Raw genomic sequence first — 10,510 nt, 5'->3', positions numbered from 1 at the left:
CCCTAATGTAATATCCACCATTTGAAGAAAACAAGACATAATGATTGATAGCATGCAATGAAAGAGCTGTCTGTATCAGTCTGTATCAACCACAACATTTAAATTAAACATGCATATATATATATATATGGGGAGGGGGGCTGTCTAGATAGATAGATAGATAGATAGATAGATAGATAGATAGATAGATAGATAGATAGATAGATAGATAGATAGATAGATAGATAGATAGATAGATAGATAGATAGAAATAAAGAAAATGCATGCATGACTTGTTCAAGTTAGTCAAAGACTTGAAGGTTGGAGTCTGTGAAATACATCCCATGGTATGTACATTCAGTTTATTACCCATGGAGGAGGATGCAACTACAGTGCTACACATGGATGTTCATCATCTCACCACTAGATGTCACCCATTGACCATACAATACATAGGCTACTTTTGAGGTGTCATGCAATGTTAAGTTAGGACACACTTCATGTGACATCAACAACGACCAAAGGAATAAAAAAAACATTGTTATAGTTAATAGTAAAATTTGTTAATAGAATTGTGTGTGTTTTGATTGTATCTCTGCAAGTAACTTTAGCAATTACTTATATTATGCAGATCATACCAGCCAAATGGATAAAAATAGAAAAATCTTCATGCATTTTTTATTTTTTATTTTTTTTTACTTTCTTTTCACTTTTGTTGGCTTCAACTTGAATCAAAACACCAACAGACTGATGTGTAAATGTAATTTATCCCACCCATCAGAGGGCAGCTGAATAGGATTTAACAGGCTGCAGAAGCAGGCATTAATATGTAATGTGCTGAAATAAAGTTCCGCGCGTAGTCGAACATAAAGACCGAATGCACATTTAATCATATGATGCTCGGGAGGATGGATGGAGCCAGGATGTGGCATGTGTGCATGACGTCATTTCTCCATGTACTGTGCGCCATTTTGGAAGAAAAAAATCACGGATAATTTCCGTGGTCTTGACAGATCTGGACCCGAGTCTTCTCACTGATTGTGGATGCTATCTATTTCCCCGAGCAAGCCGCATTGGTCGATCAGGTATTGGACGTCGTGTACAGCAAGAGCTGCTACATGAAGCAATGGCGGGTAAGCTACTTTTGAAGGGAGGAAAAGGACCCACCTCACTTGGTGTGTGTGATGGCCTCAATCTGCAAGTTAGCTAGCCAATGTTAGCGCCTGGCAAGCTAAGTTGCTGCTTGTCAAACTGTGTCACTGTCAGGTCGTTTCATCGCCAGGCGAAACGCGACTCCGATACAAACTAACGGTGTGTTCTTTTTTGTCTTCCAGGAGTTGCAGGAGGAAATGATTTTCAGTGGTGTTTCTCTCAAGTGAAAGGAGCGATAGATGAAGATGTTGCGGAAGGTATGTAGCTAACATTAGCTTGGCGGCTAGGCTAAAACGATGAGTAGCTAGGTAGGTGGCCTGATGATGATGATGCTCCGTGGGCTTCGCGTGAGATGCACGATAGCTAGACGGTCGCGCGGGTTTCGGCGTGAGGCGGCTGTCGTGATTGGTGTGAGTCTGTGTGTGGATGAGCTGCACAAAAGGCTCTCTGTAAAATACTGTATGGCGCTAGCTAGCTTGTATGCTAGGTGACGGCTAAGCTATTAAAGGGGAGCGACCGTGTCCGTGACGTCAATGTGCTGCGTCCATAAATTGTGGAGTGACATCATGCTTCCATGTTTTCATTCATTCATACACGATTGGGTGTAAAGTGTACGTGTTTGGCTGTCATTGTATCGGTTACGTGATTCCGGCAGCAGACAGCAGTGTAACACGGCAGCATGGTGCTAGCTGTCACCACAACTGTCATGGTGAAGGCTGAGCTATATGAGCGTGATTCACTCTGGTTTCTGTCCGTTTTTTCAGCCGACATAATCTCAACGGTTGAGTTCAACTATTCTGGAGAATTGCTCGCAACTGGAGACAAAGGAGGCAGAGTAGTGATATTTCAACATGAACAGGAGGTAAGGCTTCTTGTGGAGCAACATCAACAGCACTTGTGTCGGAAGTAATGTGTTGACTGTGTGCACCTTGTGACGTGTGTTTTGCAACATTTGTTTTCAGTCAAAGAATCGTCCACACCTGCGCGGGGAGTACAACGTCTATAGCACTTTTCAGAGTCACGAGCCAGAGTTTGACTATTTGAAAAGTTTAGAAATTGAGGAAAAAATTAATAAAATAAGATGGCTACCCCAACAAAATGCTGCTCACTTTCTACTTTCAACAAATGGTGAGAGTTTTCTTTTATCTATCTACTTTGCTGCTGTGACTTAACTTGATCCTTATCAGATGATTGTTCTCCACCTCTAGAGTTTACAACATTGTTATGTGTTTTGCCAGATAAAACTATCAAATTGTGGAAAATAAGTGAAAGAGATAAAAGAGCAGAAGGGTACAACCTGAAAGATGAAGATGGACGACTGAGAGACCCCTATAGAATCACCTCTTTACGGGTATGTGTAATCATATATTAGAGCGGTCTAATTTTTTGTTTACTATTTTTATATATAAAATATTGTCTAAAAAATGCATGCTTGTATTTTCAGGTACCAGTACTGATGCCAATGGATCTCATGGTAGAAGCCAGCCCACGGAGGATCTTTGCTAATGCGCACACCTATCACATTAATTCCATTTCTGTAAATAGTGATCATGAAACGTACCTCTCCGCAGATGACCTAAGAATAAATCTATGGCACTTGGAAATCACAGACAGAAGTTTTAGTATCCTTTTTCGTCATCAGGAAAACCGATATTAGATGTGTAGCTAACAGGCCACTAATCTCTGCATTATAACATAATGAAGCATAAGACTGCTAGTTCCTTGACAGAGTGTTCCCAGATATTGTAGACATCAAGCCCGCCAACATGGAGGAACTGACAGAAGTAATCACAGCTGCTGAGTGCCATCCACACCAATGCAATGTATTTGTGTACAGCAGTAGCAAAGGCACCATCCGCCTGTGTGACATGCGAGCAGCGGCACTCTGCGATCGGCACTCAAAGTGTAAGTACCTTCACCGTAGTGCTGCAATGTCTTGTCCATGAATAAGCCAGTGGTACCTTGTTTAGACATTAGATTCATTAAGAAATGTGTGAAAATACTACATTTATTTAAGGTTCATATGCTTTGATTTACTGCTTTTCTCTGTTTTGTGTAAAGTGCTAACATTTAGGTTGTTTTTCTACTTTGGTTTAACGGAATGAATATGTAATATAAATATGACTTATACGTCTGGTAAATAGGGATTGGTATATAGGATGGTTTTAATACATTAGAAATATGTGCTGTGAATATTTCCTTATAATTTTAGAAATGAGAACCTTTTTTTCTCTCCCCAGTCTTTGAGGAGCCAGAGGATCCAAGCAGCCGATCCTTTTTCTCTGAGATAATCTCCTCCATCTCAGACGTGAAGTTCAGTCACAGCGGACGCTATATGATGACACGTGACTACCTCTCCGTCAAAGTTTGGGACCTCAACATGGAGAACAGGCCAGTGGAGACGTATCAGGTGTGTAAACATGCTTATCAAGTGACTTCAAATATAGTATTTACCCTGTGTGAGAAGAAAGTGAGCACTAGTGTTTTTAAAAAAACAGGTTCAGATGACGGCTTGAATCAGGCCGCACATAAGATATTTCTTACAAAGACTGAAAAGCACTTATCTTTTTGTGATCAAGACCCCAAACAATGTTAATTTGGCTGTTGCCAGTGTGGTGTTGTCTTTTTGGGTTGTCTGTATGTATGTCTGTATGTCTGGTCCATTCTCATGAACTCTAGCTCAGGAACGCCAGAGGGGATTCGCCAAGTTTGGTCCAAAAGTCCACCTGGACTCTAGGATGAAGTGACTAGATTGTAGTTGTCAACGGTCAAGGTCACTGTGACCTCACGTCCTTGCTTTTCCCGTGAACGCGTTATCTCTTAGAATGCTTTTAGGGACATTTTTGGCACAAAACTCCACTTGAACTCGGAAGTGAATTTGGAGGTCAAAGGTCAAGGTAACTGTGACCTCATGAAACACATTTTTGTGCACATTTCAAACCTATCTAATAGGATACAATTATGAATTGATCACATCTTGGTGTCTTGGATGTAGACTGCAACAATGTATTTTCACAATAAGTCAGGATTTTCCCAAAAGAATATAACAGAAATGCTTGTTTTGCTGCTGTTTAGCCCTGACTTGCTAGTGTACATTTTCATTGCTTAATTAAAATGTTTGTTTAATTGCATGGCAACTGGTGTGTAAGCTCCTTGTGACTCTCAAACATAGTAGCCTCATGTGTGTCTGTGTCAGCCAAGCAATCTGAGGGCAGTTCTGTTAATAAAGATGAATAGAACTATCACTCATCAAAGTGTACAACTCAGACCAAGCATTGTTAGTCAAATGAGTCCTTTTACACCCAACTATAACCATACTGATGAAGACACAAGATTAAAGTGACCATTTCAGTGAAGTTATGTGTTTTTGTTTCAGGTCCATGAATACCTTCGCAGTAAACTGTGCTCCTTGTATGAAAATGACTGCATCTTTGACAAGTTCGAGTGCTGCTGGAATGGCAGTGACAGGTAAGTGTTCTTGCATAGGATAGAATTTTAGCTGTGACTTTTGTAGGATCTTTTATTTGGATTTGAAATATCAATCTGGGGCACGTTGTGTTTTTTAGTCAAACAACTTATTTTTTTTATTCTCTCTCCCTCAGTGCCATCATGACCGGCTCCTACAACAACTTCTTCCGAATGTTTGACCGCAACACCAGGCGGGACATCACACTGGAGGCGTCCAGGGAGAGCAGCAAACCACGGGCTACGCTCAAACCGCGCAAAGTGTCCACTGGTGGCAAGAGGAAGAAGGACGAGATCAGCGTGGACAGCCTGGACTTCAACAAGAAGATCCTCCACACTGCCTGGCACCCCAAAGATAACGTGATAGCTGTGGCAGCCACCAACAACTTGTACATTTTCCAGGACAAAATCAACTAGAAGATTTGGGGCTCCAGAGGATAGGGCTTTTACCGTACCTGTGTAGTTAAGCCTACTACTTGTCTATCTGTATAAGAAGAAACAGCCTCGTTTGTCCTCCTGGTGAAGAATTCGAAAGCACGTGTCTACTTTTTTTGCCACAGGAGGTTGATCCATAGGCCTGTTTTATTTTGAGTCTGAGCTTAGGTTGTTTTGCCTTTGGCACCAGGGCAATCAACATGCCCCCCCCTGACCCAGAAAGCCCAATTCGGGTCTATTTGATGGAATGGCACTCCCTAGAGGTCAAACTCTTGAACGTTGGTGTTTGTGTTGACATTTTAAGCCTTCATTTCATGATTACACGACAGAACTATTGGAAGCCCGTAAAATGACGTCTTGTCAAAGTTGTAACATCATCTCAAAGATTTTGGGCGCTCTGAAGCACGGATTATTGGCCAATAAGCCTAACTGTAACATTCCCCCATTGGCCATGTATTCAGGCCAAACTACTGGTGGAAGAGGCCGTGAATTTTTGAAAAGTGGACTTGTTTCTTTTCTTTCCCCTTTCCTCCTCTTACTTTACCCCCCCAGTCAATACGGTGACATAATTTCACTGACTGTATCTACTCAAGTACACCTTGTCATCCACATAATAAAAGAAACTAAAACTACAGATGTGTTTTTAAATTTAGAAGTATGTATTAAAACATGTTTATTGCTTTGCATGTTTTTATGTTGTAGAGAGGTGGAAAACTGTCCAGTCACACCACTGTCTTTGAGCAGATCCTCAAGCAAACCTGTTATGGAAATACTATTTGGGGCTCCCGGTTTCAGAACTACTGTTGGGGACAACTGATGATGTGTTTGTGTCAAGAGATTACGTTCCTAGTTTTTGACCATGTGTTACGATGCAGGCTGGAAACTACGTAGCACAAGATGGGGCCCGGGACAAAGGGAATCTGCAGCCTTAATACCTACTTCTATCAGTGACAGCTACAAGTTATGTCCCCAAACGTTTTACAAACCTCATGTGCATTATTTGTAAATCCTATTTTATAGAGTTATGTCCTCATATACTGCTGCTATATGTGGCCGTCTATGAAAACACAAAGGAGGACAAATTGCACACCATGCAGTCTATGTGATAGAGTGCCTCCTAATCATGTAATAAGTAGGAAATTCAGACAGGCCTCATACATGTGCCCTTATTCATTTATTAGGGATGTCACCCAAATTTTGAGCCGCATATTTTCAAATGTGGATCTTGTCGCCGTAGTTGTGAATGCAGAGATGAAGGTTGACTACACAACATATACTGATGACATTAAAACCAACACATACTAATGCATTGTCTTTGTCCATTGATTCCTAACATGGTGGCAATGTATTCACTTGTTTATTATTTTGACCAAAGTTCAATAAAATTTTAATTGTGTTCATCTGCATGTGGTCCTTTTCATGTTTCTAAATACTAACCGGTTTATAACTCCATCAGGGGCCATGCGTGTATTCCAACTTTAATTTTTTTTTTTGTGTGTGAAATGAATAAAATGGACCAATTCGGTGCTTAATGCTTTCTTATAATCACAATTTACAATTGCAAACATGTAGCAGTCGATAATAGATGCAGTCACTAATGATCCCTTGGACAGAAAAACGTTAACTGACAAGACAATTTCCTTTCTTAAAAGTTGATCTAAAACATGTATATTATGTTGAATGAAAGGTGATTTCTCATTGCACAATGGAAAAGGCAATATATACGTATATATATAAGTTCCCTAAACATGCAGATTTAAGGAGCAGGAAGCAGCAAAACAGTCATCACCAGGACAGATTACAGCGAGGAACAGAGGATTGGTCACTGCTGTCTTCAGGAATATACAGCAATGACGGATCCTTAACTCTCCACGCTGGCGTGAGCTAAGTGGGACGTGGCCACACGTCACTCAGTTTTCAGAAAAGTCCCATTTTAAGGCATGCCTAGATGGTCACCTCAAGGTGACAAAGTGTTGCAACACGCCACCATCCTACTTAGTAGGTGTTGTGGGAGGTTAGACGCTTTCCAATGTATATCCTGAAAGAAGAGAGACAAATATGTGAAGTAATGACGGTGCTGAGAGGAAAAAACAATACCAGAAAAAATCATTATCCAGAAATACCTTTACATTGAAGCCGGGTTTTGATGGTGAATTAATGTTTGTCACTATAAATACCTGTGCCATCAAATGTTTTCCAAATCCCTGAGATACTAGCTCACTTTTATCGTTTACCAACTAAATCTGGACACTGGACATGAGAACATCTTAAAGGTATTGGCTAATGGATATTTTGCCTTTGGAATAGCCTTTTCTGTTGTTGTAGTAATAGTGTTCTATTGCACATATTTTAGAGGTGGACAGAAGGTTCATGAATGTCACACTACAGATGAACAGTAAATAAAACTGTTGTTCCACTACCAAAACTCAAAAGACAGGACTGGAATCTATCACTATCAAATTGATTGACAGGCTGTTTAATGCAGAGACACTAGACAACCACTAAATTATTCACGTTGTGTTGGCTCCGCTAAAGGTCTGCTTCATCAGTGATGTTTCTAAACAGCAGCCAAAGACGTTTTCTTGTATGATTATTTGAAAAATACCATGTCAAATTGATTCCATTATTATATGAAGATACATCAACTGAATGTAGTTTGCAGATTCCTCTCGAGATTCCCATTGAATGTTTTTTTTTATTGAGACACTGTAATTGCCACAGTTAGAGATTAAATTATGTTGCTCACCCAAGGCCAACAGCGAGTATGTGAGAAATGATTAAGGAAGGAAGGAAAAGCTTGAGAAAGTCAGCAGAGAGAACGCCTCCCTTCTTCATGACGCTGGTGTTCCTGATGCTGAGAGAGGTCGAGCGCTTCGGGTACTTCAGCAGGAACTCCCTACGGAGGAGCAAATTAATTTTTCACTGTTTTGAATACATTAAAACCAATGAGGGCCAGTCCAATGTCATGCTGATACCTCGGCTCACAGGCATCTTTGAGTTTTTTAATTTGTACGATGAAAAATCATGGCCTGAAATAAATAAGACACTAGAATAACTAGATATTTTTTATTCCCGTTAGCTCTGCCATCACTGTTATGTTTCTATTGGTAATGATTACTTGTGCAGAAAAATTGTATTGAAGTGGTCCATAGTCACACACTATTTTGGCACATTTTCCCCTTAAATCTGGGAAATCAAATAATGTCACTGAAATTACAACAAACACAAATAATAATAATAACATAATTATATATATATAAACCATACCTAATACTGAGAGTTTCCTAATAAGTGGTGGCTACGTACTTTGGTGGGGTGTTCTCTGGCCGACTAGACCAGTCCCAGATCCAGTCAGCATTTTTCTTCATGTTCTCCACTTCCCGTCGTCTCTCTTGGAAGTCTTCATCGGACTAAAAACACCAATCGTGGATAATCATCAGTGATATTTAAAAAGAACATAAAAATGCTGTAAAACACAATGTGAAATATTTCATAAAACTACTCTTAATGAATTAGACTTTGACAATAGATTTGGATCCAGGTCAGACACACCTGTGAGCTGTTTGCCTCTGAGCCTCTCCACAGCAGAAGTGGGGTCTGGGCTCTAAGTGGACTGTGAAGAAGACAAACACACAAAACGGAAACGTGTATTATCTGGATTACACAACGTAGGCTGTGAGGGAAAAACACACACACAAAAAAACTGTGCTTCCCCTTTTCTCCCCCTGTAAACAAACCTGTTGCACTGAGAGCTTCCTCTGGAGCTGCTCCTGCCGGACTCGTGCTGCGCATCCAGCAGCATTTTCTCCAAGTCGCCCTCCCGGATGGACGTAACGTCGGGGATCTGCTCCTGGCTTCCGTGATGACTCGTACTTGGAGAGCCAGCGCCGCTGAAATGCAGCTCGACCCATGAACCTTCAATCAAACGCACAGATTAGCACGTTAAATCTCGTATCGCCAGCGTTGGCCTACATAGGCCGAGGGCAGACATATAACAATAACAGACACGGACACGTCCTTGGCTTGAAGGCATTCCAATGTTTGCAACACATGTCAGATAAGCCTCATTAACTAACCAGGACACCGAGTGTCCTATTTATTCGTAGTCTCTCCGCGTCTCACACGGATCGATAAAATCACAATAATAGTCATGTTAAGCAGGCTTTGCATGGGGGCTCAATCAGGTGACCACACGTCACCTCGTGTTTTAACTATCGCTTTAAACGCTGCTATTGGACATGTCGTTATTGTAACTTACCTTGCAAATTCTCGTCCGAAGAATTGTCCTTTTGGAGCGACATCGTAGCAACACGCGGCTCCTCTCGTCAACGCACTTCGTTTACAGGTCTATATGGAAGCGTAGTGGCGAAATCTCCGTCAACAGCTGGAGCTCCAAACACCACAATAACAATGACGCAATATTGTGTGTGTTTTTCTAAAATGCGATTGGCTCGCGCTGCGCGCAAGCCCGAGCTCGGATCCGCCAGGCGAAAGAGAGAGCGCGCGCGCGCGCGCCCCGGATGTCCTTTCCCCGAATAACCTTAATTGGCAGGTCTCGCATTAGCTCTGTTGGCGGTGTTTAAAACCCAAAGCGACCTTTGGCGCGTTCCATTTCGTTTTCACGTCGGTTGAACTGTGGAGCAATTCCACACAGCTGTCTGCAGATGGCAGCCAATGCGCATTAGTCCATTTGTCTCTCAGCCTATTCATACCCTTCATAGAATACACCACGTGATCAAGGCTATGCATCTATAACCTAGTAACCACACGTGCGTGTATATTATATTATGCATGCCCTGCTGCAGTGTCTTTATGCCTCTGTCCTGTATTGATCCGTGAGTCCCATAGCTGTTTACAATTAAATTAACTTGTTCTGATTTAGAGTTTGAACCTCCACTACCAAGTCTCCAATGATGAACTATTCCAATAGTGACTCATGTTGGATTTCCACCTCGGAAAAAACCCCACGAATATTTATTGGGCACATTTTGTTGAAGAGGCAACTCCAAATTCGAGGCTGGAAAAATGTAATTATATTTGCATGGAGATAAGTATGACTGATTATTCTCGCAAATGTAATTATTGCTATAATTGAGGCAGCTTATTATTCTGGGACGTGTTCTCCTTCCTTGCAGACCATTGTTTACATGGAATATATGGAGTTTATTGGATAATTTCAAAACAGATATCTCGCTTGGGTAAGCACTCAAAAAAAAAAAGTTCCTGCTGCAGTTTTCCTCATTTAATACAAGCAAGCACAAACAAGATATATTTATTTGTTTCTCTTGGCGCTGCATCAGGGTTTTGTTTTGCAATTCATCCTTTTCTATTTTCTGCGAGCTGTTTGTTTTAAACAGCAAGCCATTGTTTAAAGTGTTATTGCAATCGACAAGCACATTTTCTTTATATAGTCACAGTATTGTGAGAGCAGTGCATTTAGAATCATACATAAACAGTCTCAGGGAGGCACATAATGATA

At 41.1% G+C, this 10,510-nt stretch overlaps 2 protein-coding genes across 2 annotated transcripts; one reads left to right on the top strand and one right to left on the bottom strand.

The window, feature by feature from the left end:
- Positions 1–925: 925 nt before the first annotated feature.
- On the top strand, positions 926–6,427 carry LOC311021150 (serine/threonine-protein phosphatase 2A 55 kDa regulatory subunit B delta isoform). The gene is made up of 10 exons (XM_084021537.1): positions 926–1,112; positions 1,314–1,388; positions 1,896–1,993; positions 2,094–2,259; positions 2,370–2,482; positions 2,576–2,753; positions 2,872–3,036; positions 3,372–3,541; positions 4,508–4,599; positions 4,734–6,427. Exons 1-10 carry the CDS (start codon positions 1,106–1,108, stop codon positions 5,011–5,013), a joined length of 1,344 nt encoding a protein of 447 aa, XP_083877663.1. The 5' UTR covers positions 926–1,105; the 3' UTR covers positions 5,014–6,427.
- A 124-nt stretch (positions 6,428–6,551) lies between these two features.
- Positions 6,552–9,531, bottom strand: LOC311021151 (BCL2/adenovirus E1B 19 kDa protein-interacting protein 3-like). The gene is made up of 6 exons (XM_084021538.1): positions 9,290–9,531; positions 8,769–8,946; positions 8,584–8,644; positions 8,338–8,441; positions 7,778–7,927; positions 6,552–7,069 (listed from the first exon to the last, which is right to left on the bottom strand). Exons 1-6 carry the CDS (start codon positions 9,330–9,332, stop codon positions 7,027–7,029), a joined length of 579 nt encoding a protein of 192 aa, XP_083877664.1. The 5' UTR covers positions 9,333–9,531; the 3' UTR covers positions 6,552–7,026.
- Between the last annotated feature and the right edge of the window lie 979 nt (positions 9,532–10,510).

The sequence above is a fragment of the Eutrigla gurnardus genome, assembly GCF_963514095.1.
Source record: "Eutrigla gurnardus genome assembly, chromosome: 11".
NCBI classification, from domain to species: Eukaryota; Metazoa; Chordata; class Actinopteri; order Perciformes; family Triglidae; genus Eutrigla; species Eutrigla gurnardus.
This window is presented reverse-complemented; position numbering and strand designations above follow the sequence as displayed.

Coding starts and splice junctions, on each gene's coding strand:
- LOC311021151 (XM_084021538.1), bottom strand. CDS start 9,332: ATGTCGCTCCAAAAGGACAATTCTTCGGACGAGAATTTGCAAG. Junction 8,442..8,583: donor CAGAGGCAAACAGCTCACAG/GTGTGTCTGACC, acceptor TGGTGTTTTTAG/TCCGATGAAGACTTCCAAGA. Junction 7,070..7,777: donor ATACTCGCTGTTGGCCTTGG/GTGAGCAACATA, acceptor CTCTTCTTTCAG/GATATACATTGGAAAGCGTC.
- LOC311021150 (XM_084021537.1), top strand. Junction 1,389..1,895: donor AGATGAAGATGTTGCGGAAG/GTATGTAGCTAA, acceptor CCGTTTTTTCAG/CCGACATAATCTCAACGGTT. Junction 1,994..2,093: donor TATTTCAACATGAACAGGAG/GTAAGGCTTCTT, acceptor ATTTGTTTTCAG/TCAAAGAATCGTCCACACCT.